Genomic DNA, 18,329 nt, shown 5'->3' with positions numbered 1-18,329 from the left:
TCACCAAGCGAGTACCCAGGATTTCCTGCACCTCAGTTAAGGGAACAGTGATAGCGGGAGTAGTGGCTTAGTGTGGCACAGTGGTTTTCAAGATAAAATCTTACAAAGAACCCCAACATATAAAAATGGTAACATTGAGAATGCTACTCGAAGAGAGAGTGAGGTGATGTGAAGGCTTCCCCACTTTCACATCACAACAGGCCCTAGGCATACTTAGAACTACAAGATGATACATGGAAGAAGCAGGGACTTCAAATCAGAAAATCTGGACTTAAGTCTCAGTTCTTTCTATTTATATCTATGTACTCCTCAGCAAGTCACATACTCTCACAGCCTCAGTTTCCTCATCTATAAAATGGAGATAACTGCATCTTCCTCACCAAGTTGTCATAAGGATTAAGTGAGCTAAAAACCCAAGTCATGGGGCTGGCCCCATGGCCGAGTGGTTAAGTTCGCGCACTCCGCAGCAGGCGGCCCAGTGTTTCGTTAGTTCAAATCCTGGGCGCGGACATGGCACTGCTCATCAGACCATGCTGAGGCAGCGTCCCACATGCCACAACTAGAAGAACCCACAACGAAGAATACACAACTATGTACTGGGGGGCTTTGGGGAGAAAAAGGAAAACATAAAATCTTTAAAAAAAACCCAAGTCATTACTATGAAATTCTTATTGCTCAACCACATAAGATGACTTTTAAGAGTGTGAATATGTAAATATCCTAAGTTTTACGCTTACAGGAAATTTAAAACATAATTCTAGTTAGTAATTTGATAGTGCCTATTCAAGCACTAAAAATTACTCCAACTTCTGAATACAGAAGTGTGATGATACTCATGTAGGAGAAGAGCAAAGTGCCTTGTTCAGAGTTAAATCTCTCATTCAGATTATCAAGACAGATCCACTATCGCATCAGTACATTCATAATACGTATCACATTTTGCAAAAATCCCAGAAGCAGTCTTCAATGTTTTTTCCTTAGCAGTAGAACACTTCAAATGAAATCTTATGTGGAAGTGGAACAGGTAAAACTGATTTTTAAAAATGTGAAGCTGCTCTTGTTGAAGTCTGAGTGGAAGTCTTGAAGCCCCACAATGGCATAGCCCCACATGTACTCACTGTACTCAGTTAGAAAACCCAATATAGATGATTTCTTAATGACCCAAGTGGGGGTTCCATTCTCCTGGGTGGTCAGGACATTGATTCAAAAGTGCTGGCTGGCTGGCTGTGCCTATATTTCCTAAGATATGGCAATCTAATATGTGAAATGCCAATCTCCTTGCACTGATGGAAAATAAGAATTCTGGATATGCCATCACAAGGCAATCCATGGCTGTGGAATTTTCAGTTTTGTGCTTTATCTATCCCATAATCAGACTTTCCCTACTAGACGAAGCACTTCTGGCTGGAGTACAATACATGAGGCCCAGGTCATGAGCTTGAAGCAAATATGAGCCCTCTTCCACACACCCTCTGCTAGGTGAAATCCTAAATCATCTTTCAAGGCCTGGGTTCAAATGTAACCTCTTCTACGAAGCCTTCCTTGACCTTCCCTATCCCCACCTGTGCTTCCACTCGCCAGAGAATGTATTCCTTCCTTCCCTATATTCTCTGTGCGCCAACAGCATAGGATGGTGGAGAGAATACAGGCATGAATCATTCAAAAAACATTTACTGAGCTTCTACTGGGTGTCAGGTACTATACAAGATAGACACTGGGGTTCAGGGACAAAGAACACATGATTTCTACCTTAAAAGAACTTTTAATTTGGTATAAGAGATACAGATATTTTTCAATATAATGTGGTAGGTAATAATACAGACACGTAATAGGAGCTCACAGGAGCACTTAGTCCAACGTGGAGGAAGAGATCCCTGAGCTGGGCTTTGAAGATCAGCTACAAGGGCTCTCCAGGCAGGGGGAACAGCAAGGGCATCACATGGAGGTATGAGAGAGCATGGCTGTGTCTCAAAAGAACCATGAGTAGTTGATAATTCACTATTTCTTCCTTCCTTTTTCCCCTTTTTTTCCTTTTTCATTTTAAAAGAATCTTTTAAAAAGACAGTAAAATGGGAGAAGATGGATTGCAGAAAATGAGGCTGGAAAGGAAGGCATGCCTTGAAGAGCCTTGAAGAGTCTTGAAGGCCAGGCCAAAGAACTGAGATAATTCCATAGTGAGGAAACGGGGGAGACAAATAGTTAATTAACATTTGTAATCTTACTTTAAGAACACTTTTTAAATTACAAAAGTTAACAAAGACTTAACTTTTAAAAATTCAAGTAATTCTGAATTATAAAAGTAAGAAGTGAGGGGCTGGCCCCATGGCCTAGTGGCTCCGCTGCTGGCGGCCCAGTGTTTCGTTGGTTCGAATCCTGGGCGCGGACATGGCACTGCTCATCAAACCACGCTGAGGCAGCGTCCCACATGCCACAACTAGAAGGACCCACAACGAAGAATATACAACTATGTACCGGGGGGCTTTGGGGAGAAAAAGGAAAAAATAAAATCTTCAAAAAAAAAAAAAGCAAGAAATAAGATTTGGGTTTTAGGAAGACCACTCTGGTAAGGTTATAGGGTTAAGATTTATAAGACTTGCTAAGATTTCTTAGGAAGTCTGACTTTGCTCCTTACTGGCTGCTGTCTCTCTAGGCAAGGTGCCCTACTTTTCTGAGCCTTCATATCCTCATCTGAAAAATGGGAATACCACCATCTACCCTCACAGGATTACTGAGAGGATTAAATGAGATAATCTATGTCAAGATCCTCTCAAAATCTGGCATAAAGTAGGCAATCAACAAATGTGAGTTCCCTTCTCACCCTCTCCCCTTGAGAATTATTTATTTGTCTCCTTTGGTAGATTATGAGTTCCTGAAAGGCAGAGACCATTTCTTATTATCAGTGTATCCTCTCAGCATCTGGCACATAAAGTATGTTCCATACATGTTTATTGGATGAATAAAGGGTCAGTTAGCTCTACAATGGGAAGAAATCTTGTTTCCACAGGCACAAGCTGACCCTGGCCCTCAGATCAACTTCCTCAAGATAAGAGTGGTCTGATCACAAGTGGGAGAGTGAGCAACGGCATCCATCAACACTACCCTGGAAAAACACCTGAGAGAGAGCAAACTCCTGCTGAGTGAGAATAAGAAGCATCATTAGCTAGATGTCCTTTGTCCTATGGAGAAGGAACCAGTGTGTGATTGACTTCCACCCATTTGGCCTTCTCAGGGTGTCAGAAGCAGAAATGATGCTTTTAAGAAGCGGTGCAGCTCTCTGCAGCCTTCATGTGCTTCCTTGTCAGCCGCACTGCTGTTGCACTGCTGTCAGTGTTCCTTTGTGTAAGACAGACACTGGCAGGGTTTCATTTCTTCGTGGCGCCTCATCCAGGTTTCCCTAAGCCCTGGATCAACTGAGATGGCCTCTGAGCTAGGTGAAGGCTTAGGAATCTCAGACCCCATACATCATCTGGTCACAGAGCTCTGTCTCCTTGGGCCCCTATTTTAAAGGCAGGGCCTATTACTATCAGGGGGAATGCAGGCTTTCTTGATATTCCACTGCCTTCACTAAGGGCAGTGATGCGATAGGAGGGTGAGTGTCTGACATAATTCACACCAAGATGCCTTTGCTAAGGAAGATCACTAAAATGGCATTTTGACGGAGGGTCTTATGGGAGCTGGAGTGGCACTAAACAAATGCAGAGCCTATCCAAGCATCTGCCCTTCCTATACCTCAGCTTCAAGCAAACAAAGTCAGCTGGATTCAGAATGAAATCCAAAACACAAGCATGTACCCCACCCAAGGCTGTTTCATTCATTCTTGCCAATTAAAAAAAACCTTACAACAGTTGAGCTCGCTTTCCCTCAGCTCCAAAACAGACTGGGCTAACCCCCATCTTCCTCCTAGAGAAGAAGGGCTCCAGCTACAATTTGTGTCACTGTGTGTTCACACAGCTTGCAAAACTCCCAATACCCCAGAGACTGCAGAAGTAATTTGTACCCTGAACTTGGACCTGGGGGCTTGCAGTACAATTAAATATGTACTGGGTAGACAAGTCAGCCAGAATCTCTCTGAGTGCATGTTTGCTTTACTCCTCTTTGAGAAGAAAAGGGGGGTGTTGGCTAGATAAAGACTATTGGCACATTTGAAGCTTCAACAAAGTCAGGCTATATTGAACAGCTCGCGCAATTACAGACATTCCCCAACCCAAGATACTGCTCTGTGAACCTCCCACTTTACACACAGAGAATTCTGCTCTGTCATTCCATCTGCAGTTTCTGCTGCAGCCCTTCCTGCCACCCTTCCCACAGATTTCTTTTGAAGCAGGCGGAGGGGGAGGCAGAGGAACCTAGAGGGTGGTGGTAGATGAAGACAGGGTTGAGGGGAAGAATCTATACCAAAAGGGAGCCTCTCTTTGGGGAGAAGCGGGTGGGATACATTTTCCGCATTACCTAGGGAAGACAGAGGGGGAGAAACAGGAACAAGGGAGGAGAAGGAAACTAAATAAAGAGCACCAACGACCCCTGAGGGCAAAGCACAGGCTCTCTGCGGCACTCACTCAGGCTGCCCAGCTGTCGGATGACATTTGCCAGGGTGATGTTGGTCATGCATTCCAGCTCGCTTCTAACGCTAGGCAACGTCTGACGGCACAGGTGCCTTGGCTCAATGTTCCTCGTTACTAACGGCATGGTGGACCTGCTTCAGGCAATGTTCTGAATGATGAAAAACAACCTAAAAAAGAAATAACAGGAAAGTATTACTCAACCACAAATTCCAGGCACACTAGGGCTGTGTGAGTCTTTTTTGCTTTTGTCTTGCTCTGATCTAAAACAGCTTTAAAAAAAATCTTCTCTCCCTCTATCTTTTCTAAACCACCCCCCTGCTTTTAGGGTTTGCTATTAGAAGGCTTGCTGAATAAGTTTAGAAATTCTGAACTGGTGACTGCTGGCTGAGGTACACAGCCAGCATAAAAACCTAAAAACCCTACCATAACAACCATGCTCCAACAAGAGTCTCCAGCGGTAAGGAGGCATGGTCAGAAAACAGGCCACTCAGCAGGCCCCAGATGGTACAGATCCTATCCTTGGGGTTCCATAACCAGGACAGATCAGATTCCAGACGATCAATTATAAAGATCAAAAAAGAGCTTCTGTTATCTGATAATCTCCACAACGAAATTAAATTGCCAATAGTGATTCCACTGACCTACATCAGGACATAACTTCTCCATTTCTTCCCTGATGGATTACTGTTAATGTACAACTAAATACTAGCTGCCAGTATCTATTAACACTACTAAGGTCTAGTCTGTAAATTGACAGAATGAAAGAATATCATGGAAAATTTTACATGTTCAATATGTCAAATGATGCCAAGCAAACTGTGCTTTGTAAGATTCCCTAGTCCTTTCTCTTCTATCCATCAGCTCCCTTTCTCTCTCCCATTAGGTTCAGCACACCTGGGCCAAAAGGCTCTTGAGACAGCAGGAAGTGTCTGCAGCAGATCCGGAAACCTTCCAGTTACTGTTTCTTACCCAGTAGGCTGAGCCCCTTTCCCTAGGAAATCCCCCAGCACTTCAGGTTCATGCTGAGCTATTGTTTTAGAGTTAGATTACCAAATTCCTAGCTATTCCTACAAGGATAGGAGGAGGTTTTAGTCTCAACAAAATGGATATGACTACAGCCAAGGTACTCTGGCTGGTCCTGTTTCCATACTTGTGAAACTAAAGGAATCTAAAACAGCCTAATGGTTTTTGTGCTACAGAGAATGGTAAATTTGCTTAAAATGAAAAGGTAAAGCATAAAGGTAACATACTCAAGTCCTCAAGTCCCCAATATTGCAAACTCTTTGTTAAAAAAAAAAAGGAAAACAGAAGTTTACTTACATCACATCTTAAAACACCAGCTCATCACCAAAAAAGTTGATTGTAAATACAAAATGCTTAAACCAAGCTAAACATCACAGATCTTAAAAGTGAACCAACATATTATCTGACCAAAAGGAAAAAAAAAGCCCTTCAGGCTCAAAGGGGGAGTAGAACCCTCTGGAACAGACTGCTCCTTGTTATGGACATTCTGATCTGCTAAGAGTAAAAATAAAACAGGAAGCCAGCAGCTTGGGGAACAAGATTTCCTGTCACCAAGAGCAACAGCCCAAGAACCAAGAGAATCAGCTGTTTGCTCATAACTTTGAACCTCCCTTTAATAGTCACTGTGTGGCAGCTGTGCCTATCTTTGGGGTGCAGAGGTGTTTCCTGAATATTTGTCTACTGTCTAAGGAAATAATTTTCATTCCGTTCCTCTGCTAAGTTCCCCTTTGACTCAACAGGTTTTCTAATCCAAACTCTGGACTTTCCCTTCCAGTCTAACTCTTCTCCTCTTTTACATAATATAAAGGGTATCAGGTACTAAGATGCAATCTTCACTAACTCATGGTGAAAAGATGGTTTAGAACAGGAAAGGAAGCAGGAGGCTACAAATAAAAGAACCTCATGGTTTCTGTACACCATCCTTTGGATGTCCTCTCATTCCCAAGTTTCAAACTTGCTGGAAGAACCAGAAATTCAGGGGTACAGCCAGAGATGACTGAAAACAGCCACTGTGGCTCCCTTCACTAGCAAACACTTTAGTACTTGTTCCAGCTACTATGAGAAGCTAAAGGAGCCAGATCCCCCTGAAGTTCTGTGTTGAATGTGACTGCTGACGGGGCATTCCAGACGCTTTCTCTGGACACCTAACAGAAACTAGATTCCAGATGGCTAGGTAAATATCAGATTGGGAGCACAGTGGGGGGCAACTTCTAACACCTTGGTACTTTAGCGTTTATGCTTTCCCAAGTGCCTTGGGTAAGCAGATACAAATGGAGTCAACTCTATGTTATCTGGGTGGGGTTCACCTGGAACCAAGATGGCTTCCTCTTGCCAAAAAAGCCAGCTCCAACACCAGCTAGAGAGTACTCAAGAAATGACAGTATGTCACCATTCACAAAAAAAAACTCAAAATGGATCAAAGACTTAAAGGTAAGACCTGAAACCAAAAGACTTCTGGGAGAAAATATAAGCAGTATACTCTTTGACATCAGTCTTAAAAGGATCTTTTCAGACACCATGTCTTCTCAGACAAGGGAAACAATAGAAAGAATAAACAAATGGGACTTCATCAGACTAAAGAGCTTCTACAAGGCAAGGGAAAACAGAAAACAGGATGGAAACAAAAACACAACCCACCAACTGGGAAAAATATTTGCAAATCATATATCTGACAAAGGGTTAATCTCCATAATATATAAAGAACTCACACAACTCAACAACAAAAAAATCAAACAACCTGATCAAAAAATGGGCAGGGGATATGAACAAACATTTCTCCAAAGAAGATATACAGATGGACAATAGACACATGAAAAGATGCTCATCATCACTGATCATCAAGGAAATGCAAACTAAAACTACACTAAGATATCATCTTACACCCATCAGAATGGCTAAAATAACCAAAACAAAAACTAACAAATGTTGGAGAGGTTGTGGAGAAAAAGGAACCCTCATACACTGCTGGTGGGAATACAAACTGGTGCAGCCACTATGGGAAACAGTATGGAGATTTCTCAAAAAGTTAAAAATAGAAATACCATATGACCCAGCCATCCCACTACTGGGTATTTATCCAAAGAACTTGAAATCAGCAATTCAAACAGACCCATGCACCCCTATGTTCATTGCAGCATTATTCACAATAGCCAAGATGTGGAAGCAACCGAAGTGCCCATCAACTGATGATTGGACGAAGAAGATATGGTGCATATATATGTATGTATATATGTATGTATGTACATACAATGGAATACTACTGAGCCATAAAAAAGGATAAAATCGCCCCATTCACAACATGGATGGACCTTGAAGTATTATGTTAAGTGAAAGAAGCCAGATACAGAAAGACAATCTCTGTATGACTCCACTCATATGTGGAAGTTAAACACGTGAACAAAGAGAACAGATTAGTGATTACCAGGGGAAAGAGGGGATGGGGGTGGGCACAAAGGGTGAAGGGGTGCACCTACAATATGACTGACAAATAATAATGTACAACTGAAATTTCACAAGGTTGTAAACTATCATAACCTCAATAAAAAATAAAAGAGAGAAAAAAAGAAATGACAGTATGTCAATATCTATCAAGACAAAACAATGAGAAAAGAAAATCTGCTACTAAAAAAAAGTTATTTAATATAGCCACCAAAGAGAGACAAGATTCCCTGTTATACAGAGTTACTTGCATTGTTGCTCATTTTTCTTTTGGATACTCAAGGTTAGTTACATATAGTCTGCATAAGAAGTATGGAATTACGCATGATCTAAACTGCAATAGTAACTTGACCAAGAAAAAAAAAACATACATTCCAGTGACGATAAACTTAGAAATGGGCAAAAACTTCCAATACTCTACTCAAACTCAGCTTCAAGCTGTGGAGCTGAGACATATGTGGGTTAGTACTTTGACACCGTACTAGCTGTGTCATCTTAGGCAATTTTCCTAGAGACATTAATTAATGTCACTATACAAAATGTTTACTACAGGGCTAAACAAAAGGTAGTTATTTGTAGTTCCACTGACCCTAGGCAAATCTTACCGTAAAGTTCATTTTATTCATTGATAAATACTTTAAAACACTTTTAACCATGGACACATTATACAGTAGAATGCAATATTCACATAAATTTAAAGATGAAACCCTAGACTTCAATAAAATTTGGGTTTTTTTTTTTCTGGAGGTTGCTCCCAGCCATGCTTCTGGACCTCCTGAAGAACATACATTCTCTCTCTCCTCCACTCTTTCATACTGGGTTCCTCATCTGAATCAGAGAACAAAGAAAATGATTACAGTGACTATTTTCTCAATTCTCCTCAAGACAGTACATAACTAGCACCATTCCAGATGCATTAAAGAAAAGTTAATACATTATATACAATGGATGTCTAATGGCATTAGGGTTTAATTCTCTCATGAAAATCCAGTTGAGAAAGGCTCCACTATCATCAGTGGTCGTTTAGTGGAAAATCTGTGGAGCACTGCGTGCTGCAGAACCACTTAATTAAGGAAGTGACATGGTCAAATTTGCATTTTAGGCAAATCATTCTAACTGAAGCGCAGACTTTATATTTGGGCAGGAGAAGGCTGGAGGTAAGAAGACCAATTGGGAAACTCTTCACAGGAGAAGGAGACAATAGAAACGAGGCCCACCACAGCTAGCAAATATGAACTGAGAAACCACAGACAGGTTGCAGGGTGAGTTCAGCCCTTCAGCCCTATCTGCTGCTCTCTCCTGATAGTTCTGTACAGTTCTACTCACAAAGTGATCAAATCTATCTTTCCTTATTAAAAGTATCATTAAAAGAGCTAAATGCTAGTGCCAGTGACAGAAATAAAGAGAAAATGAAGAAAACGAAGAAAATAGTGGTTCTGAGCTAGAAAAAGAAGTTTTGGATACATGAAAGAGTAGAATGTCCTGTCTTGATAAAATCAATAAAGTTCTTTTTCAGTTATACTTTACTTTGGGGAAATTATATGCTGTAGTGATATTTGCTAATTTAGGGGTTTGAGAAGGACTTATCTTGGGGGATGTTACATAGGAGAAGAATTAAATTAGAACCATTAAGAACATAAAAGTTAGAGAGTAGATTTCAATTTAGTTAGTTCCTTTTAATTAGAGCTGTCCTATATTAGAATGGATTCTCTTCACAGGTATGAGCTCCTGGGTACTATCTATCTTCTGGATGACCAGCTATCAGGCATGTTGGGGAGATATTCTGAGACTGTAAGAAGATACCGCCATTGAGAGGTCAGATGGGATGATTTCTACAATGCCTTCTAAATCAAAGATGATATAATTCTCACTCTAGGCTTCAGTTTCTTCATCTGCAAAATAAAAGGACTAAGCTAGATGATCTTTTTTTTTGAGGAAGAGCAGCCCTGGGCTAACATCTGCCACCAATCCTCCTCTTTTTGCTGAGGAAGGCTTGCCCTGAGCTAACATCTGTGCCCATCTTCCTCTACTTTACATGTGGGACGCCTACCACAGTATGGCTTGTCAAGCGGTGCCATGTCCACACCCAGGATCCAAACCGGCGAACGCGAGGCCACCGAAGTGGAACGTGCACACTTAACCACTGCACCACCGGGCCGGCCCCTAAGCTAGATGATCTTTAAGAAGCTCTAAAATTCCTGGATTTGCTTCTAACTAAAGCTGTCATAACCTCCTCACTTGCCAACATCCACTTGCATTCTGAACACTAAGCCAGAGGCAGGTCTAGGGGCTGTAGAGAGGGGTGGATCATGGCCATGAATCAAATCCTTCTCCAGATCTAAATTCATCTAGTGATCAAGACCTGCAGGATCCAGAATGGTCCAAAGGACATTCCAGACAGAGCCTTGAGGTTAAGTTATTTACACCCTGGGAGGCTCCCAGACTGATCTGGGAGTTGGCTACCCAAAGAAGCCCAAAGGAAAATTTGGCTTTGGACCAGTTCCAAACATCCAGCCAGACTCATCTGCAACCCCCATCTTTACCCCTGACTATTTTCAGTCTAAGGGACTTGAGAATGAGTCTGAGAACAAATAAAAGACTTCGGACATCCCTTCCTAGTCAATGGCCTAGCAGTATACTGACCAGTCTAGACTGTCAGTACCATGACAAGATTCATGCTTTGAATTGGAAACTGGACGAGGTGTTCTTTCAGGTTCCTCGAAACAGTAAGATTCTACAAGTCTGTATATTTCAAGTTAACATGGAATATTTATATATCACATTTGGTTAGTGTAAAGTCAAAAGAAGACTTTGACATCCACTCTACACTTTGAACTCTCACAAATCTGACCCCAACAGCCTGGGGCAGGGTAAGGTGAGAAGTAGGGATTGGGAAGGTGGAAGAAAGTAATAAAGGAAGGCTGCATGTGAGAGGGGCGGTGCACCCATCTGCAGCCCACTCTCAATTTCTGTTACTACCAGGACAAAAGACAGATGACTGCTCATTCTGGCAATGATATTTATTACTAGCTGTTTATTATAAATAAATAAACAATGCTTCATTTGGAGCCAAGGTCACTGATAACATCCGCATATTTCTATGGTCACATCCAAAAGCAAGTATATCTGAGCTATAGCAATAAACAACAGAAATGCTTCTCAAGGCAGTTCCTCTTTGAAACATACCCCCAAAATGCTGATCAGCAGTAGCAGGGGATGAGAACACGTGGGGATGTTGTACGTATGGCAGACAGGACTTCTGCTTTCACTTCAGCATTTCCCACTGTTTTATAGTAACAGCACTTTTGATGGGGGCAAACAAGAAGAGCTTTACTCTGTAGACCAGTTTCATCTTTCAAGAGAGAAATTTAGCGCTGAGCTAACTGCTGCCAATCCTCCTCCTTTTGCTGAAGAAGACTGGCCCTGAGCTAACATCCGTGCCCATCTTCCTCTACTTTATATGTGGGGTGCCTACCACAGCATGGCTTGCTGAGTGGTGCCATGTCCGCACCCGGGATCCGAACCGGTGAACCCCAGGCCGCCAAAGTGGAATGTGCACACTTAACCACTCGCCACTGGGCCAGCCCCACAAGAGATAAATTTCTTTTACACTTTAAGATTTTATTTTTTCCTTTTTCTCCCCAAAGCCTCCCGGTACATAGTTGTATATTCTTCGTTGTGGGTCCTTCTAGTTGTGGCACTGGAACGCTGCCTCAGCGTGGTTTGATGAGCAGTGCCATGTCTGTGCCCAGGATTCGAACCAACGAAACACTGGGCCGCCTGCAGCGGAGCGCACGAACTTAACCACTTGGCCACGGGGCCAGCCCCCGAGATAAATTTCTTTATGTTAAAGAATATGTATTCCACAAAGGTTCAAGAATTTCAACTGAAAAGTCAAATAATCATTTGACTTCAAAATGATGACAACACATAGGCTTACTGTAATCTAAGTCTGTCTAGGAAAATGTTTAAATAAGTATGAATTTAGTGTTGCATAAGGCAGTCCTCACTCTCATGCAACAACCAGAAGGAGGAATGCCTCATTACAGACTTAAGCATACCCTACTTTCTGTTGAATAGGGTAGCACTGAACCTACAAATATAATCAGACTCTCTCCAAACACAAGGAATTACCGACAAATGAGTTTACCGACCAATGTCCGAAGGAGCTAGCAGGACAGAAATGGAGCTCCTCGAGTGGAGAGAGAAAGTATCTGACTGGGAGAGCCAAGAAAAAGAATTTATCTGCTATGATCTAAAACCAGGAGAAATTTCCAATTTCATAAAGGAATGACACCAGCTACGGACCTACATTCAATAAATGTGTAAGGCTCCTTGTCCTGATCTCATTTTGGGCAAGTAGCCCAGGAAATGGGACTTCTAAACTCCAGTATCTTACTCCTTTAGCACACTGTACATCTATCAAGGACCACTCACATCTGGTAATTCTATAACTTTCTATTATCTTTGGGGGCAATACCACCTTTTGTTCTTACCTTTATTACTCTTCAGGCTCTAATCATAGCTTTGCTTTTAAAGCTAAAATTGGGGGATCACCGTTACCTTCAAAACTGGTTTCTTCTAGTATCAACTATTCCACAGAAAACTGCCTCTTAAATCGCCAAAATTAGGCTCTCCTTTTAGTAGGATCCATCTGGTTGTCCAAAAGAAAACACATTTAAACTGTAAGTTGGAAACCTGGATTCTAGCTCTTAGTCTAATGATGACTAGCAATTGGGGGAAAAATTTCAATTCATCCTTCTAGTTCAGCTGTGAGCTGCACTAAAAAAATGCTCGAGAGATGCTATATGAAACTGAGATTTTGTTTGCAAAGTATTCTGAGCTCTAAAGAAAAGATTTATTCACATAAAATATTTCTTAGATCTCCTTCTTGGCCTAAGTTCCCTCTTATGTAAGCACTTAAATTATACAGGGTCTACAATGTTATCATTGATGACTTTCAGTCAAAGGCACAAAGTTCATTTTACTTTCCCATCTAACGCCCATTTCCAGCAATACCCAATTCACTAAAATGGAATGGTTTGAAATACCCCAAACTATCCATAAATGGGCTTTTACTCTGGTTGGATAAATATAAATTATGAATGATTTTGCTCAAAAAATGGAGAAATCTTACCCCTAACATTTGTGTGGGTCCTCAAGTACTAGATTTCTTTCAGCTATAATCATCAATTGAGCATTAAATTCACACAGGAGTTTAACATGAAAAACAACTAAGCTGCTCTGAAAAACAAACACCAACACAAAAAACAAAACAAAAGTATCAAACCTCAACAAATCAGTTCACAAGATTACTAGAAATATGTCAATAACTCACACAAGTCCCAATGAAGTATTCTTCATTTTTAAGAGCTCCCTTTCTTATTTATAGCCAATGACAGAAAACAGTGCTCTCTACTTGGTGGTGCCCAAAAATCTGAGACAAGAGGACAGATACAAAATGCATTCCTCTCCAAGTACCTGAGCTTGAATACCTGGCAGGAAGCCAAACCTGGGCATGTGCTACCATATGGGAACACACAGTTGGCTTTTATGAAAGAGTGCCTAATCCTACTTTACTACCTTACTTAGGGATGGAGAGCATGGGACTTGGCTGTAAACTTTCCTTCCTGGTTCTTGCAAGTAGCGGTGAGTACTGAACCAGGTTAAGACCCTACAGATAAGGCACTGGAGCACCCACTGGTGGATTAGATACAAAGGCACGTTTGAAAATGAGGGAGGAAGGAGATAATCAAAGCTGAATCCCACATCAGGCACTGAGTAAGTCTCATTTCTTCCTGCCAGCTGTCTAACCACTCATTTTAATCTCTATGATGGCTCACTTCACATTTCAAGCTTCTCTCTGCAGTAACTCCTCCCTCTCTGGGATGGAAAGGCCAAAAAAGAAACCGAATTTACACAACTGAGAAAGGCCAGGGGAAAAAAAGGTTGCAGAGCAACAACAAAAAAGGAAAGTCAGCAAAATGTTTTGCTGACAGCTCAGGGCAATATACAAACACACCTTGTGGTCACGGAGCAGGCAGAAGCTGCAGTCCTGGATGTGACTGCTAATACACCAACTTAAGAGAGGAGAGAGACGTAGCAATCACAACTACATGTGAACACCAGGGAGTGGAATTATGGAGCAAACTGCCATGCAATTCCATATTAACTACTCTATTCTGCCAGCTGTTCTAACAGGAATTCATTCCTGAAAAAGTGTCACACACTCATCTGTCACTAACGGCCAAGCTGCCGGCAACTGACTAAGAGTCAGCAGCAAAGGGCAGCTGTACATCTACTTCTTCTCACAAGGTCTATTCACCACTTGAAACATGGGATTTATAAGGAAAAGTCCTTGAGCAGGGGGGCAGTAAGTACCCATTTGTTTCTTTCTACCCTCAGTTTACTAGGCAGTTACCAAAACCCTCAAAACCTAATAAGCAGTGGCAAAGAGCAGCAAGAGCACGGACACTAAGAGACAGAGGTGGCGGCCGGCCCCAGGGCCGAGTGGTTGGGTTCGAGTGCTCCGCTTCGGTGGCCCAGGGTTTTGCCAGTTTGGAGATGGTACCGCTTGACAGGCCATGCTGGGGCGGCATCCCACACGCCACAACTGGAGAACCCACAACTAAAAATACACAACTATGTACCAGGGGGCTTTGGGGAGAAAAAGGAAAAATAAAATCTTTAAAAAAAAAAATTTAAAAAAAGAAAAAAGGAGAGAGACGAGAGGTATGGGTTTCAACCCACAACTGCCAAACTTTAGCTTTGGGTCCTTGGCACGCAGTCAAATCTCTCAGGCTGTTTCTTTTTTCTTTTCTTTTCTTTCCCCCAATCCGCCCAGTACATAGTTGCATATTTTAGGTGTGGGTCCTTCTAGTTGTGGCATGTGGGACGTCGCCTCAGCATGGCCTGATGAGCGGCACCATGTCCGCACTGAGGATCCGAACCGGTGAAACTCTGGGCCGTTGAAGGTGGAGCGCGGGAACTTAACCACTCGGCCACGGGGCCGGCCCCTCTCAGTCTGTTTCTTAACATGTTAAATTAGTATAAATTAGAACCATTAAGTCCTAGTTTGTAAGGCTGTTGTGAAGAAAAATGAAATAATGCCTATAAAAAATGCTTGCCACAGTGCCTGGCACAGAAGAGATGACTACAATAACAGGAGTAGTAGCAGTAGTACGAGTTCCACATCTATCTAGCATTTAACTGTGTGCCAAGCACTATTCTAAATGTTTTGTATGTGGTTCTCTTAAACATTAAACAACATTATAAACTAAGCTTCAGGTGGTATTAATGGTTAACTACTAATTATAGTACCTTATCAATGAGTATTTATCAAGTAGACGAAGAACACAAAGAAGTACAAAATCCCTCTTAACTCCACAAGCTTATGATTTAATTGAAGAGACAGATACAACCACAGTTAAGTAACAATACAGCAAATAAACAGAAGTTCAGTTATCAAATGAGTGATGTAGTCAATGGTGACAATAGAAAGGATGAAAGGATCACGGTGAAGAAGAAACTGAATAGACTTCCTGGAATGAAGATCTCAACTGGGCGGGATTTGGATATAAAGCACAAAGAGGGGAAAGTTTTCCAGGTGGGGGTAAAATAAGCAGAAGTTTGGAACTCTATCACTAAGAATTTATGGAAAAGTCACAATTCTAATGGGCTTATACTGTACTTCATCAAATCTAAGATGCCGCTGATTGTAAGACGCATCATGATTGAAGACATGTTAAAATGTGGGGAAAATGTACATCTCAAAATCAATGAAATATAACATTTCTTTTTCTATAATATGAGAAGGTAGACAAGATAATCTTTAAAAGTTCTCTCCACCTCTAAAATGCTATGATTCTATAACTCAGACTTACAAGACAATACTCAAATTTTACTTAACCATCAACACATGGGAAGAACAAAGATAAAAATAAGAGAGACTGGAACCATACTCCACTACTTATTTGCAAGGCTAAAATATTCACCTCCTAATATGTTCATATTTTCCTTTATATACTTGAACATAGTTATAAAAGCTGTTTTAGGGGCCGGCCTTGTGGCCGAGTGGTTAAGTTCACACACTCTGCTTCCGCGGCTTAGGGTTTCGCCGGTTCGGATCCTGGGTGCGGACGTGGCACCACTCGTCAGGCCATGCTGAGGCAGCATCCCACATGCCACAACTAGAGGGTCCCACAACTAAAAATACACAACTATGTACTGGGGGGCTTTGGGGAGAAAAAGGAAAAATAAAATCTTTACAAATAAAATAAAGATGTTTTAATATCCTTGTCTACTAATTCCATCACCTCTGTCATTTCTGAGTGTTTCTACAGACTGATTTTTCTCCTAGTTATGGGCCACATTTTTCTGGCAAGTCTGGTAACTTTTGATTGGATGTTGGACATTGTGATTTCACAATGTTGAGTATCTAGCATTGTTGTCTTGGTTTCAAGAGCGTTGTGCTTTGTTCTGGTAGGCAGTTAAGTTACTTGTGGTTCAATTCGGTACCTCCAAGGCTTGTTTTTAAGGTTTGTTAGGGTAGGTCTAGAGCAGCCTTTACTCTATGGATATTTTAGCCCCAGTACAAAGATGTGGCCCTTCTGCAATCTCTCCAGTCTGGCTAGTGGGAATTCACCTCCCTGCTCTTTAGCTCACAGCTTCCTGATCACTTTCCCCAACCTCCTGGAGTTTGACCCCAGGCAAGTGTGTGGTCAGCAATGACTCAAGGGGACCCTGAGGAGATTTCTACAGCAGTTTTTCTGCATAGCTCCCGCTCGTCCAGAACTCCACCCCATAGCTTCCAGTTGCCTCAGTCTCCCTCCCATTACAATCTGTCTCTTCAGTTCAGCAAGACCCATGTGCTCTACTTGGTATCCCCTATCCTGCTCCATGGTTAGAATACACATCTAGACAGAAAGCCAGTGTAATCATAAGGCTCACGTCCTTTAATGCCGTTCTCCCAGGGATCACAGCCCCGTGCTTCGTGTTGAAGTCAGGACTGACTTCCACTCTAGTTTTACAAGGCCCCCAACCATAAAAAGGTACTGTAAAATTCCTAAAGTCAGATTAATTTCAATTTATCTTCAATAAGTATATACCATGGAGTACTTTTAGAAGAAGTAACAGGAAAAAGTAGGTGTCCTGAAATCAAACAAGAAAGCATTGCAAATAGGTAAGATATCATCATCATAAGCATATAACATACTTGAATAACATGTTTAATTAACTTTATGAATGATCACAGTTGAGAACAATGACAGAAAATTTCTATTTTCTTTTTTAAAACTAACACTCACATAGATGTTTACCACATTTAAAAATCAATAGAGCTTGGTGAACCTAGAGACATGTTCAGTGAAGGGAATCAAGGATTCCCTGGGCCACTGGTTACACGACTGTAGGCCGGTTAATCTCTCTGAGCCTCATCTGTAAAATGGGGAAAACAAAACCTACTTCATAGGATGGTTCTAAGGATAAAATCAGATAATATATGTAAGCCTTCTCTAGGGGTGTGTAGCACCCAGTAGGTACTCAGTAACTGATAGCTCTCATTACAACTAATTCAAAAGAATGCTGAGTTTGGTTGGACTCATCTCCTGGTGGAAATGAAATAATTTAAGAAGAATAGGTCAAACTGAACAGCACTGAGCATTACACAAAGGGCTCTCCTAATTGGTCCTCTTTTCTTTGGTCTCAGTGGAGGCCAAGTAGTAGGTGGGCCTCTGTCCTTCTGAGATAGGCTCTCCAGGAGTGTGGAGACAAACACTGAGAAAGACAAAGGGTATCAGTCTTCCAAATCATAATCAGGAGTCAATTCGGTATTTTCGTTCTATGTACTTCGAAAGCAAAATAGTCTCAAAGGGACTATTATGTGGACTGTGGCATTTCTTTAAAAAAAAAAAAAAAAATCCTTTCATCTTAAAGGCCCAAGGCAAATGTCACCACTGCTAAGAAGCCTTCCTTGACTCTTATAGTCTGAAGTCATTTCTCCCTCTCCAAAAGTGCCAGAGAGGTATACTGATCCTCTTTTATGGCAGTCACTACATTCTGTTTTGTAGCACAAATTTTTGGAGTGTACAACTCTTTGAGTACAGGAAGTGAAAAACAAAATATCTTTAAACCCAAGAGTAGTAGTAGTAACAAAAGTAGCTATCTGGAGCCAAGCTGGCATTCTTAAAACTTCTTTGTATTCTATAGTGTCTGCTTGATAAATATTTGTTGAATTCCCAAAATATGCCAGGTATTTATTCACATTTTCTTGATATCTCTAATCCTCAAAATACTTCTGAAAGGTAA

General features: G+C 41.5%; 1 protein-coding gene across 4 annotated transcripts in view; it reads right to left on the bottom strand.

The window, feature by feature from the left end:
* WASF2 (WASP family member 2) overlaps positions 1–18,329 on the bottom strand; it is a 65,234-nt gene that overhangs the window by 15,701 nt on the left and 31,204 nt on the right. For 2 of the 4 annotated variants that reach the window (XM_070610570.1, XM_070610573.1), the window contains one exon: positions 4,557–4,729. In XM_070610570.1, coding sequence (XP_070466671.1) covers positions 4,557–4,686 — 130 coding nt within the window. In that variant the 5' untranslated portion in view covers positions 4,687–4,729. Of the gene's footprint in view, positions 1–4,556; positions 4,730–5,882; positions 6,095–8,812; positions 8,853–18,329 lie in introns of those variants that run through there. The other 2 variants (XM_070610571.1, XM_070610572.1) reach the window with 2 other exon arrangements.

The sequence above is a fragment of the Equus przewalskii genome, chromosome 2 (assembly GCF_037783145.1).
Source record: "Equus przewalskii isolate Varuska chromosome 2, EquPr2, whole genome shotgun sequence".
NCBI classification, from domain to species: domain Eukaryota; kingdom Metazoa; phylum Chordata; class Mammalia; order Perissodactyla; family Equidae; genus Equus; species Equus przewalskii.
The sequence above is the reverse complement of the archived record's forward strand: the minus strand, read 5'-3'. Positions and strand labels throughout refer to the sequence as shown.